Source organism: Podarcis bocagei (genome assembly GCF_964188305.1).
Source record: "Podarcis bocagei genome assembly, chromosome: 1".
Classification (NCBI taxonomy): Eukaryota; Metazoa; Chordata; class Lepidosauria; order Squamata; family Lacertidae; genus Podarcis; species Podarcis bocagei.
The window spans coordinates 52,441,346-52,458,455 of NC_138125.1; the positions used below are offsets into that span (position 1 = coordinate 52,441,346).

At 41.4% G+C, this 17,110-nt stretch overlaps 1 protein-coding gene across 3 annotated transcripts in view; it reads left to right on the forward strand.

The window, feature by feature from the left end:
• Window positions 1-17,110, forward strand: part of AMBRA1 (autophagy and beclin 1 regulator 1) — a 154,025-nt gene that overhangs the window by 3,182 nt on the left and 133,733 nt on the right. Inside the window, exons 2-8 of one of the 3 annotated variants that reach the window (XM_081163625.1) lie at window positions 4,603-4,849; window positions 5,327-5,385; window positions 6,697-6,880; window positions 7,561-7,733; window positions 10,359-10,425; window positions 11,777-11,923; window positions 12,848-13,260. In XM_081163625.1, coding sequence (XP_081019751.1) covers window positions 4,715-4,849; window positions 5,327-5,385; window positions 6,697-6,880; window positions 7,561-7,733; window positions 10,359-10,425; window positions 11,777-11,923; window positions 12,848-13,260 — 1,178 coding nt within the window. In that variant the 5' untranslated portion in view covers window positions 4,603-4,714. Of the gene's footprint in view, window positions 1-2,551; window positions 2,636-4,602; window positions 4,850-5,326; window positions 5,386-6,696; window positions 6,881-7,560; window positions 7,734-10,358; window positions 10,426-11,776; window positions 13,261-17,110 lie in introns of those variants that run through there. The other 2 variants (XM_081163624.1, XM_081163623.1) reach the window with 2 other exon arrangements.

The following is a 17,110-nucleotide window of genomic DNA, read 5'->3' on the forward strand; positions in this document are numbered from 1 at the left end:
AGTAAGCGACTTACAATGTATTTAAAATATAGCAAAATAGGCAAGAGTTACCAGACAGGCAAAAGTGTTACCACATTCCCCCACCCCCAAATGTCCCTGCTACTACTTTGTTTTTGAAAATTTGGGCTAGAGCAGATCTAATGTTGGTTAATAAGAAAAAGGTCCAGTTCAGAGTTTTGAGGTGCACACCTCTGTTCATCACTGTAAATTAATGGTTACCTTCTGCTTACTGTCTCTAGAGCCATTTACTGTTCATGTTCTTATTGTCTTGTACTTTTATTACTGAAGAGCTATAGGACTCTAAATTTGATTTGCTTTCATTAGCTAATCCAGTTGCTCACAGAATGTTGTAAGACGTCTTTGAGGAAAACAAGAAAGCAGATGCTGTTGCAATCTGTGTGAAACTACTGGGACCTGTTTTGGCTATTGGTAGTTTATGCTAATACTGGCCTGCTGCTGTGGACCTTAAAACAGTGGGTTATAGCTTCAAAATAACAAATGAACTTCATTGCATTAACGAGTTATGGCAAGAAGCATGTTCTGATAAGGGAATTAAGTTATGCATGGCAGGAAAATGAAATGTTGCTGGAATTTTATTGTTTAAAATTTGCAGTTTCTTCCATTTGGTTGAGTGAAATTGAGGTTCTCATCCTCTTATTTAACTTTAGAGGACCTTGGTGGGCACAATTGCCTTGGAAGTACCAACTGCTAGCAGGGGACAACTGGCCTTCATCATGGGGCTGAGTGAGTTCCAGCTGCTCACCTCTACTACTATGCCTCAAAGGACCTGCTGCCTGGCAACTGCCAGCAAGAAAATACTGCTTCCCTCATGGAATGAGCAAGAGCCAGCTGCTCAGCCATGCTCCTTTGCCTCAAGATTTTAGTGAGGGCTGTTCCTGGTATGACACCATGGAAGAGCAAGGATGCAAGCAGAAAATGCTGCCTAAATAATTCTGGTTCCATGCAGTTACTGTGTAGTTTTTATTTCTGTAAGCCACTTTGAGAGCATCTCAGGGAGCATCTTGGGATTATAGAATGGGGATTGAAGTATGGTGGTACCTCAGGTTACAGACGCTTCAGGTTACAGACTCCTCTAATCCAGAAATAGTACCTCGGGTAAAGAAATTTGCTTCAGGATGAGAACAGAAATCGTGCGGTGGCGGCGTGGCAGGCCCCATTAGCTAAAGTGGTACCTCAGGTTAAGAACAGTTTCAGGTTAAGAACGGATCTCCAGAATGAATTAAGTTCTTAATCCGAGGTACCACTGTATTCTAAATAATAGTAAATATGGATAGGGATCTTCACTCTCTCTTGTAACATGATGATTTATTCTCTGTTATTAGGGGACATTTGGTCTGCTTCTCCCTGTGTTCTAAAAGTGGCTATAAGAATAAAAGAAGGACAACTTTTCAGTAGGAATTTTGCAGCTTGTGGGGCAGCTTTTGATTTTTATGGCAAGGATTTTTTTGGGTACAGTAAATGCTGTCAGGGAGTGTGGAGGTTAGCAATTTCTCAGTGCAATACTGCCTTGCCAAGTCATCCTTGTTCTGGTGCCCCCCCCCCCCTTATGGCCATTTATATAGCTGATGAATGCTGTATTGTGACCAGTGTCTTGGATTTAACCATGTGTAAATTGCCACTTTTGACCTGATACTAATATGGATACTACAATATGCTCTGAGATACGGATGTCTGAAACGAGTGCAACACAATTCTAAACACATTTACTGAGAGGTAAGCCTCATTACCCTCAATGACTCATACTTCCTATTAAATATGGTTAGAATTGCAGCCATGCAACCCATGCCAGTGTTTTTGGTTGATTGTTCAGATTTCATGTTGGTTTTGCTCTTTCTGTGTTGAACAAGTTCATGGATTACATGAAACAAATGAAGTAGAAAGACATCAGATTTAAGTTTTGAAATAGGGATAGCCAATGTGGTGCTCTCCAGATGTTCTGGGCTCCAGTTCCCATTGGCCTCAGCCAGCATGGCCAATGGTCAAGGTTGATGAAAGTATAGTTCAAAAACAAATGGAGGGCATCACATTCACTACCCATGTCTATTAGTGAAAGAGGCTTGGATTAGTCAATAATTACAGCAAAAGATATTAAGATTACTGATTGCTGAATGTTTCCTGCAGAGCAGGGGTAGCCAACATGGTTCTCTCCAGAAGTTGTGAACTGCAACTCCCCATTGTTTCTCACCTTTGGGCATGCTAGCTGGGACTAATGGCAGTTGTAGTCCACAACATATGGAGGGCACCATCTTGGTTACCACAGCTGTAGATGATACTTTGTGTGTTTGGTATCCCTAAACCTTTTGTTGCTGTTTCTGATTCATTGTATGCTTTGTGATACTCTCGGTTTACAGCAACATTGATTTCCCCTTTCCTACCTTTGTTCACTAAATAAATGTGGGCTGATTGGCTAAGTTGCACATGAAGAGCATTGGAAACATGCATGATATGAATTGGAGTCTTATGCTCTCGAGCCAAGGCTCTTCCATGTGCTTCTGTTAACTTATCCTTAATTTGTATTACCTGTTCCCAGGTGTGTGGAAGCCTTGATTTGCACCATCAAAAGCCTGGAGGAAAAGGGAAGTGTTTACTTGGTGCCAAAAGTATGTCAATAAAGGTATCAAATGGACCTTACTTAGAGATCAGGGCAGGGCTCATTATGTGGTTGGATGGATTATTTTGGGTTCCGGGCAAGACATTTATGAGCTGAGGCACTTTGGATTTTTTTCAAGTTCTTCCAAGTATTAAGTATTAAGTACTGGGGTGCTCCATGACATCCCATGCTTCTTCCTCAGAGGAGGTCTCTGGTGTTTTTGCTGGCAACTGGCACCTGCATTCATTTATTCTGCTCTTGATTAAACAGGCTTTCACACAATTGCTAGAACTATTCTGTATGTACCTGGAGTTGAAAGCAGTAGAAACACTTTTCCAAAATCTGATAAACATTAGCAGGTAGATATCTAGCATTCTTTCAGAATATTGATGAGTGAAACCAATGTATAATAGTGATGGGATATCCCTTGGAATGTCCAGGGCACACTCTCATGCCAGATCAGATTCCCAAAGGGGTTGATGTATGTGTATTTGCTTTTGAAGTGGAAAGAAAAAGTGTGAGTGACTCCAACTTCTTCCTATTATGGAACAAGTGTGAAGGGGGAGTTTTCTCTGTTCCCAATTTGCACAAGGAATAGAAACAGGACATGAGGAAGTGCAGTTGTAAATGGTTGAGGGTAGAATGAACACATTAATCTTCTGCATAATGGTATTTGTATTTTCTTTGTAAAAGGTTTACTTAGATTAAATCTTAAAGATGACTGGCTTTACCCATGTGACCATACAGTTGCATAATTCTTTTAAAAATTAAAAACATCAATGTTTGAAACAAATTAAACCTAGGTGTTCCGCCCATTCCGAGCACCATCACCCCCGAGGCCAGTCATAAAGGAAGAAAGAAAAACCACTCTCAGATTGCACTCAGAATGGATTATGAAAGTTAATCAAATGTATGCACATTAACTTTATGTAAACTTGATTTATTACACTGGTGAGCAAAGCAATTCCTCAAGAAAATTCCCTTGAGAACTCTCTCTGTTAACTTTCCTTAGTAAGGAAAGTTTCTTTTCTTGCAATTGATTAAAAATATCCGTCTTGGTAAGCAGCTGTTGTCTTGGGTCAGCAGTCTGGAAGTTCTCAATAAAGTAAAATTTGTAATGAGAACTCCCCAGTTTCATATTATGCTTGTTAGTTTGTAGCATTTGATGAGACCAGCTTTTGTAAATCCAGTTGATAGTGTGCTTGACCTGGAAATATATTCAGATCCAACTTGGTGGTGTATTTGCTATGTGATTTGGGTTAGGTCACTTTATTCAGCCTGTGACATAACTCATATGGTGAGTTTTATGATGACAGGACGTGATTTAGCAGCATTACAGTGGTACCTTGAGTTACATACAGTTCAGGTTACATACGCTTCAGGTTACAGACTCCGCTAACCCAGAAATAGTACCTCGGGTTAAAAACTTTGCTTCAGGATGAGAACCGAAATTGTGCTCCGATGGCGCGGTGGCAGCAGGAGGCCCCATTAGCTAAAGTGGTGCTTCAGGTTAAGAACAGTTTCAGGTTAAGAACGGACCTCCGAAATGAATTAAGTACTTAACCAGAGGTACCACTGTAAATGTAATCTGTTTATGTTCTATCTTTCTCAAAGATATTTTTTTTAAAGCTGAAACTGTCTTGACTGGAAAATACTTTTATTCTAAATACTACAAAATACATTTGAAAATGAAATTGCCACAAATCAATTCTTATGAAGAGTTATTTTAAAAAAGTTTGACAAGAGTATCCATGTAGTGTTAGATTTGGCATGAAAATGCTGGACCTGGGCCCATCATTCTGCAACCTGAGGAAGATCTGTCGTGAATGTGCTGCAATTACAGTGGTCTCTCTTGAGAATCTGATGATGATAATAGTAATGCTGTGTTGGTGGGGATGGAATGTTAACAATTACAGAGAGAGATACCAATTTGTATTGACCTCTTTGAAACTTCTGACTTGGGTTCCTTGAAATATATCTTCACTATCTAGATTTCCATGAGGACAGCCTTGCAAGGAGTGGATGGCACTTGTGTAGATTTTTGGCACTTGTGATCTGGTGTCTCTCGGTGACTCATTCCCCTGCACTGAGACAGTAAAAGCCATGAAGGTTGTACCAGAGAAGAATGCTGTTCGAATCCTTTGGGGCCGAGAACGGGGCACGCAAGCTTTGGGAGCACAGCGTCTTCTGCAGGAGTTGGTAGAAGACAAAACCCGTTGGATGAAATGGGAGGGCAAGGTAAAGCTCCTTATGACACACTTACAAGTCAACTGAACTTAGGAAGCTGCCTTGCACAAAATCAGAACATTGGTTCAAGTAGCTCAGCGTTATCTACACTGACAATACTTAAGGGTTCCCTTTGTGGGTCTTACCCAGTCCTACCTGCACATACAGTGATCTAGGATAGTTTGGCATACAAAGCAAGTTCTTAACCATGGAGCTTCAGGCTGTGTATGACACTTCTGCCTGTCGGTAATTTGAGTTATATATACTTCCTAGGTTTCTGAATTTGAGTTAAATATTTTTATCTGGTATGTGCCAGATTCAGAATAAATGGGTAGAACCTTTTAAAATTTTTATAACCCTTTGATACTCCTGGAACAATTGTGCAAAAGTATCATTTCTTCTATCAAACTTCACACGAGGGAGGGGTACTGGTATACTTCACTGATACTTTGAGCTCAGAAAATTTTTTTGTGCTCTTTTGACTTTCAGAAGGTTGAGTTGCCAGACAGTCCACGCTCCACCTTTCTACTGGCATTCAGTCCAGACAGGTACACATCTATGTATATATTTTCTGTTCTCTTTTTATTTATTTATTTTATGTTCCCTTTTATCTGTTAGAAAGATTTGTGAAGAGAAATGTTCCTCAGCATACCTGTGAGAGCTTCCAATGAGTCTTCCAGCTTCGCTTATACCAAGTGCTGCTCATTCTTTTGATTATTTGAAACTACTTGTGTACATGGAATACTCTTTTCAAACTATGATAATGACAGAATGTAGACTTGCAAGGAACTTGGTAGCAGGAGATGTTCATATAAACTGGTGAAATGCTTGTTGTGTTGGTTGGTTCAGGGACCCTACAGGGAAGGTGCTAAGTCCTTGAGAGCCCTGTGGAGGTTTTGTCCCTACTGTGGTAGTATCAATTTTCCTTTAGTGAATACAGCTTTTGCTCCTCCACCCTCTCAAATGTCATTGTAGTCCGCTTCCTTTTTGTTTCATAGAACAGTATGCAAGGCAGAGCCAATGAAAACTTATTCCATCCCTGTTTGCATAGCCACCTTTTGTTTTAATTGGTCACCCTAGAGCAGGGGTCACCAACATGGTGTCCTTGAGGTTGTTCCTATTATCCCAGACTATCAGCTATTCTGGTTGAGACTAATGATAGTTTGGAGTCCATGAGCATTTTGGAGAGCATTACATTGATTACCCTTTTTCTAGAGTGTGACAGATGAGAACCAGGAATTGGCTTTCATATACAAGAGAGCTTAGGGCCTGGCCACTGTCCAAATGTACCACAAGCAAGATTGTTGCAGTGCATATCAGAAAGAAGTGATGTTTGAAAATTGGGAGTGACTCACCCTGTAGGGATGGTATGGTATAGATATTAAGGTGGAAAGCACAATTTGTAGAACCTATCATTTTATGAGAATTTGACCAGTTAAAAAATATAGCTGAGTTTACTACTCTACTATTCTTGAGTAATGGTTAAGTCTTTTTGGAGTATTTACTATATTAGAATGACAAAAATGTACTTTAATTATTAACAGGTAACTATTCTCTTACTTGTTAATCTTGGAAATATAATTATTAACTTTTAACAATCTTACATAAGCTTTCTAAAACTCAAGTATGTTTGCTGTGAGGCTGGTTAGATTGAAGTATCATTGACTTATTTTTAGAAAGTTGGTCTTGGAGCTGTGATGTCTTGGTGGTTTGGGTGTTGGGCTTGACAGGCAATGAGGCATATCTGTACAGGTTCATATTTTTCTCTCCTCTGTTTCTGCATCCAAAATTGCTTGCTAAACAACCTTCTCTTCCCATCCTCCCTCCCCTTCTTTTATGTTGCTTTTTAATTTCCCCAGGACCCTTATGGCTTCTACTCATGTGAATCACAATATTTACATCACTGAGGTGAAAACGGGCAAATGTGTTCACTCTCTAGTTGGGCATCGACGCACACCATGGTGTGTAACCTTTCATCCTACCATTCCAGGGCTTATTGCTTCAGGGTGCCTTGATGGAGAGGTTAGAATCTGGGATTTGCACGTAAGTTCCTTTTAATGCTCTTTACCTCACTCTATGCCAGGCTAATCCATGCATTGCCACACTGGTGTGGGACTTTCTTCACTGTAGCATTTTCTCATATTATTCTGGTAATAGGGATAAACCCAAATACATGGTTCCATCCCTCCAAATATAACCTGTTTACCTTACTGTTATGGATTTGTTTTATTTTCTGATCATGAAATGCCAACTCTGCCAGTTGAGAGCCTTATTGGCAGGCTGTAGCAGAAATCTTGTGCTAGTTAATGATAAAGCCTTTGGATAACCTATAATTATTTCTGCAAACATTTCAGTGAAAGATTACTGTAGGTTTCAAGAATTAAAAAATGCTTTCTCTAAGTAGTACTGTAGTGTGTCATGACCTTTATCCATACTAATGTTGAAGGGCTGAAATGTTTCTACATAATCAAATTCTTTTAATTACTCTGGAACATTCAGTGAGTCTCAGACAGCCTATACAAACAGTATATAATGATTTTCCTGTAATTAGTGAGACAACGCTCTTTAAAATTTGGCTTTGCAGTTGGGGGGGGGTGATATAAAACGGAAGCACATGCGGTGATGCTTGTGATATAAATCTAGGTCACCATATAGTGTATATGGGATCCTGTTTGGAATTACTGTGTTTCAATACCATTGACCATAGATTGGTTTGCTCCCAGGGTGGAAGTGAGAGCTGGTTTACAGATAGCAACAATGCCATAGCATCTTTGGCTTTCCATCCAACGGCCCAGCTCCTGCTAATTGCAACAGCCAATGAGATCCACTTCTGGGACTGGAGTCGCCGGGAGCCTTTTGCAGTTGTGAAAACAGCCAGTGAAATGGAGAGAGTCCGGTGAGTAATCCTTCTGCATGAGTGTATCTAGTTGAAGACGAAGATAAGAGGGAGCAATCTGTAGGAGAAATCCTCAAGATAATTGCTTGGGACATAGTTTTAGCCTGAAATGAAAAAAAAACCAAAACCCTATGACACTGGAGACAGCTTGGAAAACTCTTAATTGCACCCCAGGGTTCACTAGTAAACCAGAAGATGAAAGTACGGACTTGAAGGCACATAGTGTGGTTTAACTGCTCAAGTCAAGTAGGCCTGGCCCTATAGACTGCAATCATATTTATTTATCTGCTTACTGTGTTTTTAAATTCTAAGAAGTAGCATTAAAATAATAAGCTCAAAACAGATAATTATGGCCATAGAAATACCACCTTAAAAAATAAGGATAAAAGATAAGATTTTAAAGGCCTGTGAGAATAAAAACATCTTCACCAATTTTGAAAAGCATTCCACAAGCAAGGGGCCACTATCCTGGCTTCCTACCTTTCTTTAGCTTGTGGGGGCACACAATGATAAGAGGTCATTGTTGGGTACATGTGGGAAAAGAGGATCCTTTGGATACTGTGGTCCCAAGCTTATGAAGGGCTTTAAAAGTCAGAACCTGGAATTGAATTGGAACTGGATTTGGACTGGGAGTCAGCGAAGATGATTAAGTCCTTGTGTAATACAATCATAGTTAGTACTCTTTCAGCCATATTCTGTACTGATGGCAGTTTCCAGCAAGCCTTCAAAGGTAGCACCACATATAATGTATTACAATAATCTATAAGGAAAATTGTATAAGCTAACTCTGATGTTACAGGACAAGTATTAGAGTATTCTGCTGCTGTGATTTGATACGGTTTTAATTGATGGTTTTGTGTTTTTAGCTGCCATGTGCTCTTGTTATAGGAAGGCTTGGAGTATACACATGATGGACAAAAGCAAATATTTTTCCAGACAAATAGTGGGACAAACTTGGCACTATTTATAAAACCTGCCATAGAATATCCCTGGTAGTTGCTATTACCAATGCATTTATTATGGAGCAGCAAGAGACTAGTTATCCAGAGTTTTACTTGAGCAGAGAAATGTGTCATTTTTTACAGTCTCACCTGTTACAGTTTTTCATTGTGTAGGTACATTTTTCATACAACTGTAGCATTTCATTAGTACTGTTACCAGGCAATTGGGCAGTAATATGGGATTCATTGAATGTTTTACTTAGAATCATGTAGGACAGAGATTGCTAGAATTATTGTTAGAATGTATACCAGAGCATGAATATCTGTTTAAAAAACAGACATGGGAAGGCATTTTCCAGTTGTTACTACTATTTCAGGATCTCTTGGTAGTCAGAGCTAGCTTAGCCCAACTTTTATATCTCAGGCAGACAGTGTCAGATTGCATCACGTGACTTGTTCATGCAGCCTATAAAGTTAACAGAAAATAACTGAAGATGGATAGAAGCAGCTCTGTGCTATTAGAGAGAGGGGGCTTATGAGGGAGTGCAAAATGATGCAGACAGGTGAACATATGGTTGCTCTTTTGGAGGCTGCTACAGTGGGTTGTCTTAACAAAGGACAAGTTCTAGGCATTCTAAGTGAGGTCAATGTTAGATTTCCCCACTAGTTTCTTGTTAACTATAAAGCATAGTGGTGCTTAGCCTTTGTTGAGCAGGAAGAAAAATAGATTAATGACTCATTAGAGGAAGAGAAGCTAATTGTCCTATCTGTTTTGAAGTTTTGGTAGTGAAAAATGGCAGTTAGGAATAAAAGGTAGCCATGAAGTAAGTTAAGTAAGTAATTTGTTTGTTTGTTTGTTTGTTTACTTAAATTTGTATACCAACCTTTATCCATAGACCTCAGGGCGTTCCTGGAAAGCTTATGGAAGGTTAATTCTTTGCTAATATACTCAACACTATATACAGGAAACATGAGATTATAATGACAATATATTGGGCTAAAGTACTGTATCTACCATGTGTAAGACTTAAATAATAATAAAGCACCATAAAGCAAGTTTATATCTTGGGAAGTAAAATTTTCTTTTCTTCAAATTTTGTAATATGTATAACACTTCATTTTGGAGGTCCTTCTTTTTTGGACTTGGAAGAGTTTACTCTTGAATTGGAATTCATGAACAAAAATTGAACAAAGTAGTGTGCTGAGATCTTGCTGTTTGGGCCTTTGGATACGGTGCTCAGATTCCTGTTGTCTTAGCCATCTCTTCAGATTTCTTGCTCAGATATGGAGATATAAAACCAGTCGGTTGCTTTCTTTTCTGTCTAAAAACAATATACCGTGGAGTCTGAAACGTGGCAGGCTCACATGCTTCTGTGGCCATTCAGCTTCCTCAATCTACCAATTTAGTCTTCTTCCTTAGCAGTTCCTGTTATTTGAATGTTCATTTTGCTAAATTGTGTACAGTGTTTCCTCATTCACATGCATGGCAGTGTTTGGCCATTGTTGGAATTGGGTACACTTCAGGGATGGATGAACATCTCCTACTCCCTGTTATTTGTGAATCTGAAACTTGGCGTTTCTTTACATTGTGGCACACTACAGAAATGCAAGAAGTCCTTCTCGATAGTACTGTTTGATGGAACAGCTTGTTCTGTTAAAATTAAACCTTTCTTCTTTGTTTCAGACTAGTTCGGTTCGATCCTCTTGGGCATTATTTACTCACAGCAATTGTTAACCCTTCCAATCAACAGGTAACTTTTTTATTCAGTTATTAGACGTATAACTGGTGTTTCCTGGTGTAGAGTTCTGTGTCTTTTTAAATAGACAGTGGATATTTGCTGTTTTTAAACTGACTGAATATGAATGGTCTAGGTGTATTTGATGTAGAATGCTTAAATCTAAATAAGTGTGAATCTGGTAGCACCTGGATAACCACGTGGTAATTTGGTCTCGGCTTCCTAAGAAAAGAAAAAAGGCTGGGATATAGTACTACAGAATAAATGTTTATTCATACCCAAAGTTCTGAAATTTTCAAGAATACTTGGCCTTGCTGTGCTGCTGATTGCTTTGCTGTTGTAGCTATCCATACTGGTCAGCCCAAAGCCTCCTTCGTCTGTGATGAGGTTTATGAGCTGCATTAGCGCTTCACTCCTGTGAACTGTGTAAGACTGATATGGTGCCCTCTCCCTTGACAATCTTCTGCTTTCTCCCTCAGGTCTTAAAATGGTACCTATTGCTTGTTCAGAGAGAATCTGGAGGGGGTACCTTATTGTACTGATGGCTGACTGGGTCATATTGCCCAAGGTCATGTCCTATACATATAACTTGTGACATCATACTCCTTGAGGCGATCAATTTAACTCTTTCAGCTACTCCTCCCCCACCCAGGCAGATCTCAAGCAGCCTCTTGGCTTCTGTTTAGTTCAGTTTGCAATAAAAGCAGGATTAAAAAATAATAATCATATAGACGGTATTGGAGTGTGGTGTCTCCCAGGCTCATGAACTGGAAGCCTGGCTCTTGTAGCTGCCAACAGCACCCCCACCAATTTTGGTGGCAGCTTAAAAAAGATAAAAAATAGGCATAGCTCTGAGGTGGGCAGATCCAGTCCCTGAATAGGGATATAAATCATTTTCTCCCTCGTCATCAGCTTGATCATTGGAGCAGAGACAGGGTATCCTCAGTTGATCTGCACAGAGCAATTGAGGAGGGAGAGATCTTTGTGTGTGTGTGTGTGCTTATACACATGTATACACATGTATACACATGTGCATATATGCTACAGGTATATGGTTCCAGGAGGGTTGACTGAGGGTGAATGTGACCCTCAGGCCAAAAAAGGCTAGCTGCTCTTTGTATAAAATGAAGTTGTGGTCCACCTTTGGCAGAATTGCCATTGTTGGAGTTAACTGTAACAACATGAGTTACCTTTGTGTTTCTTTCCTGGATCTGAGAAGTTAAAAATAATAGTAATAGAGAGTCTCCCAGTAACTTTGTCCTGCCCAAGGGCAGAGTCTCTGCTTTGCTTGTGGCAAAGTGCATCCTGTTTTTGCATCATCTTATTTTGATGCAAGGTAATTGATCACTTGCACTTTCTTCTGCAGAACGATGAAGAGGTGGAAATACCTGTGGATAGTACCGAAATGCCACACTATCGTCAGCGTTCCATCCTCCAATCTCAGCCTGTGAGACGCACACCACTCCTTCATAACTTCCTGCATATGCTGTCCTCACGTTCTTCTGGTATCCAGGTGGGAGAGCAAAACGCCATGCAAGACTCGGCTACTCCCTCCCCTCCTCCTCCTCTCCCTCCTCCTCCACCACCACCACCTCCACCTCCACCACCACCACCTCCAGCTAGTGAAGCCTCTAGAGCATCTGCCTATAATGGCCTCAGTGAGCCTGTCAATTTCCCCTCAGTAAAATGTTGCCAACATCTGGGGGTGCTGTGCCTTTGCAGGCGATGTTCTAGTGCAAGACTTCCTTCTCTTTTTCCGTCCCAGGACAACACCCCTTCCACATCCTCTGGGTCCACTGGCACTTCCTTTTCTTCTGTGCAAATGGAGCCTTACCAGCCCCAGGAGCAGGCAACTACAGCACAGCAGGAGCAGGGACTCCTTAACCGACCATCTGCTTTCAGCACTGTACAAAGCAGTACTGCGGGCAACACCCTGCGCAACCTTAGCCTCGGCCCCACTCGTAGATCCCTTAGTGGGCCTTTGTCTGGCCACTCGTCCAGATTTCACCAGTCTACAAGAGAGATGGCCTCTGGGTTGGAGGGTTCTGAGTGGACTCGAACAGTGTTGAATATGGGTCCTCGCTCTGAGTTGGAAGGTATGCCTCCTCCTAGAACCAGTGCCTCTTCAGTGAGCTTGTTGTCGGTACTGAGACAGCAGGAAGGAAGCTCCCAGTCCTCTGTATATACTTCAGCTACAGAAGGGAGGGGTTTTCCAGCTCCTAGTGCTGAAGCTGAAAGCACTAGCAATGCTGGTCCAAGCAATCCAACCAGCATTCGCAATGAGTTTCAGTGTGACTTGAGGCGGTTCTTCTTGGAATATGATAGGCTTCAGGAGCTAGATCAGGGGATAGGTGGTGAACCCAGTCAGTCACATCAAGCCCAGGAGATGCTTAATAACAACATCGAGCCTGATAGACCTGGTCCTTCTCATCAACAGACCCCACATAGCAGTGAAAACAATTCCAATTTGTCACGGGGGCACCTGAACCGCTGTCGAGCCTGTCACAACCTGCTGACTTTTAACAATGACACACTTCGCTGGGAAAGAAGTACACCTAGATATGCACCAGGGCAGGTCCAAAGCACATTTGAAGGTGTGCCATCCAGCAGTAGCCAGCTACCACCTTCCGAGAGAATGGAAAGTAGAACTTCTCCCTCTAGCAGACTGCCACTGGGAAGATCTTCTAATCCGCCAGAGGAAAGGACCGTGGGAGTGGTCTTTAACCAGGAGACGGGGCACTGGGAAAGAGTTTACAGCCAATCTGCTTCAAATAGACCTGGGAATGTATCACAGGACGCCTTAAACCAGGAAATGCCTGAGGAAAGTTCAGAGGAGGATTCGCTTAGGAGGTAAGATTGCTAGATCGTTCTAATTCCTCCTCAGTCTTTCTGAAGCTGTACCATTGAAGTGTGAACTACTGAAGATCTGGAGGTACTCATTTCTGATGCTGTCATGAATCTGGCTGGTAGTAATATTGGATTCAGGGATCAGTTGCTGGCTGCAGTGGGGGTCCTATCTAAAGCATAGAGTAAGCCTGTACACATTCAGAGGAGAGTACTATAATTTCTAGCTGAAAGTAACTATTCTCCCCAAGTCTCATTCTTACGTTGTCGAGGCATTGCTTGGAGTAGCTAACTGTAGCACTTGTTAACAATGGCAGCAAATGCAGTCCACTAGGCTTTTCATATATTCCCAGTTGTTAAGAATAGGGAAAATTTGATTTTCTTCTTAAAGATGGGATGAGCAACTCCTTACTTTTCAGGAATAATTCTGAATCTAAGATGGTTCAACAACTTATCATTACATCTGCATGTGACAATTATTTTCCCCGTAGTGAGAAATAATGCCAATTCTTACGTCACCCTGTTCTTGAATTGTATGTCTGCCAATGACTTGTAGGTGGTTGAGATGGTATCTGAAACATTTCTTCCTGGTATTGGATCATGCCTGGTCACCACAAAAGAAAACAAACAGGAATGCTGATGGTATATTTTGAGGGAATTATATCCCTTTCCTTTATTGCTTCAGGAAATCTGCTCCTGAATTGATTTGAGAATAACATTTCTCTTTGCGTGATGAATATTGGTGATGACAGAATAACTCCTATTTTAAAATCCCTGCCTCTATTACCCCACTTCCCTGTGTTTTTCTGGCTGCTTGTAAGATTACATTTTCTTTTCCTAAGTTTACCTAACACTCATCTTGTCAGGTGCCTGTTGTTCATGAATGACTAATCTTACCTTGAATGCCTTTGAAATTGGCAGCTGTCCTCTTCATACCTATACAAGCCCTCACCCACGAAATGGCATGCAGGTATTGCATCAGTTCAAACCATTTTGCAGCAACCAAGGGGCTTTCACCTTAGGCTGAACTAGTGATGTTCTTTGAACGGCAAGGAACAGTGATTACCACATGTAGGAGGCCCTTCAGCATTTGCTGTGTTTAACAGGCCTGGAAAGTGATCTGTAGACCCTCTTACCTAGAGGTCTAAACTAGAAAGAATGGGATTGCGTTTAATTAAAGTACTGATGATGTATAGTCTCAGAGAAGTATCCGTTTGTTATGCTGCCCCATTGTCTAATCAAAAGAGGCGGTCAGTGCTTTCTTTCTTTTTCCAAACTTTTATTAGGCATTACAGATATAGATCATCTTAAAACGTTCATATACATTTTAAAAAAATAAATACAAAGAAAAAGCCATATAAGATACAGTGGTACCTCGGGTTACATACGCTTCAAGTTACATAGGCTTCAGGTTACAGCCTCTGCTAACCCAGAAATAGTGCTTCAGGTTAAGAACTTTGCTTCAGGATGAGAACAGAAATCGTGCTCCGGCGGCGTGGCAGCAGCAGGAGGCCCCACTAGCTAAAGTGGTGCTTCAGGTTAAGAACAGTTTCAGGTTAAGTACGGACCTCCGGAACGAATTAAGTACTTAACCTGAGGTACCACTGTACATAGTAACAGGAACAAGGGGGCTGAGTGTAAGGGTGCCTGTGCCTGTGCATGCAAACAAAAAGGAAAGCTGTGGAGAGTATCTGGGGGGCCATGGAATTGAATTGGGGAAGAGGAAAGTAGATTTATGAGAGGGACATTACTCCTAGAAATGCTTGGAAGACTTAAAAGCTTCCAAGGCAGTCTTTGCCAACCTGGTGTGCTGGCTGGTGCTGATGGGAGTTGCAGTGCAAAACATCTAGAGAGCTTTGGGTTGGCTCCTTTTTCTCTAGTGCAGTTATAGCTTAGAAGGCAAGCTGGTTCTTTCTTAGGGAATGGTCATTGTGACCTATTTGGACTTCTCTTTCTTTGTTGCTTATGATCCAGCTGATTGAATATTTGGGGTGACTTAACTGTCATAGATGCTTATGTTCCTGCCATCCCCTCTGAGGTGCTGGCAGCTGTGACTGACATTTTATCTCTTTGACCAGATGCTTCTTGCTATGGTAAATGAATTTATAGTATGCAGCCTAGTGCTCAGGCTTGTTTTTAGTATTCAGTCCTTAAGAATTCCAGTAGCACAAAGCTTCAGTAGCTTTTCGCTGTGCAAAACACTATTTCACATTCTCTTCACTTCAGACTCTGATGAATATTTTTCCTTTTTCAGTATGAAGCAGGGGCTGGTGCCTCAGTTACTCTTACTGTTACTGGTGTGAGTCCTATGCCAGGAGTATTTAAATCTAGGAATGTATGTGAAGGGGCAGTTGCATGGGACCTTTACCTGGCAAAGAGGGAGAGTAGTGATCAGGTGGGCAGGACTCGGGGAGTATGCTGCTTCTGTGTTTCAGACATTACCGGCAACAGTGTTAATAATAATAATAATAATAATAATAATAATAATAATAATAATAATAATAATAATAATTTTTTATTTATACCCTGCCCTCCCCAGCCAAGGTCGGGCTCAGAGCAGCTTACAAGCAATAATAAAAACAAGATTAATGATTACAACTTAAAAACAAAAATAAAATACAACATTAAAATATTGGAACATTAAAATATTAAAATGTAGTCTCATCGCAGGAGGAGAAGGAAAAGAGAAAAGAAAGAGAGGGAGGGAGGGAATCAAATTGGCTCCAAGCCAAAGGCCAGGCGGAACAACTCTGTCTTACAGGCCCTGCGGAAAGAAATCAGATCCTGCAGTGCCCTGGTCTCATGAGGCAGAGCGTTCCACCAGGTCAGAGCCAGAGTTGAAAAGGCGCTGGCTCTGGTTGAAGCCAGTCTAACTTCCTTAGGGCCTGGGACCACTAGGGTGTTGTTATTTATGGACCTTGAGGCTCTCCGTGGGGCATACCAGGAGAGGCGGTCCTGTAGGTACGAGGATCCTAGGCCGTGAAGGGCTTTAAAGGTCAAAAGCAGCACCTTAAATCTGACCCTGTACTCCACCGGGAGCCAGTGCAGCTTGAAAAGCACTGGGTGAATATGCTCCCATGGCAGAGACCCCGTGAGGAGCCTCGCTGCAGCATTCTGTACCCGCTGGAGTTTCTGGGACAGCTTCAAGGGCAGCCCTGCGTAGAGCGAATTACAGTAGTCAAGCCTGGAGATGACTGTCGCATGGATCACTGTGGCCAGGTCGGGGCGGGAAAGGTAAGGGACCAACTGCTTGATGCGGCGAAGGTGGAAAAATGTCGCCTTGGCTGTTGCAGTAACTTGCGCCTCCATGGAAAGGAGAAACTATGGTAAAACTTTTTGTGCAACTGGAGGTAGAAGTGAATGAGGCTAAAGGCTGTGACAGGATACTACAAATGTTAACAGGGTTCAAAATTAGCAGGGCGCCAGGCACATTTTCCACCTAAAGATTCACTATTTGTGAGCACCTCAAAAAGCCTGGGTGCCATTTTTTGTACCTGGCTGTCACTCAAGGATTACTGAAATGAGTGTTCTTTGAAGTATATGTGAAGGATAGACAATATGTTAAGGAGTTTCATAATAAAGAGCAGAGTGTTTTGAAAACTGAAGCATGGTACCAATATTTTTATTGTAAACACCAAATTAAACATGTATTAACAATTTCTGCTAAAAATGTGATATTAACAATGTGTCACTTAAGTGAATTGCGTATTCGTTCATGTTTATCAAAATAATAAATAAAAAGTGCTGCCAATCCCCCCCCCAATGGCGACTAGACATTCTGTTTGGGTGCCCACAACCCAGGTCCCAGAAGCCTTTTGGCTCCTAGCTTTTTAATCCCAGTTTCTAACACTGATTG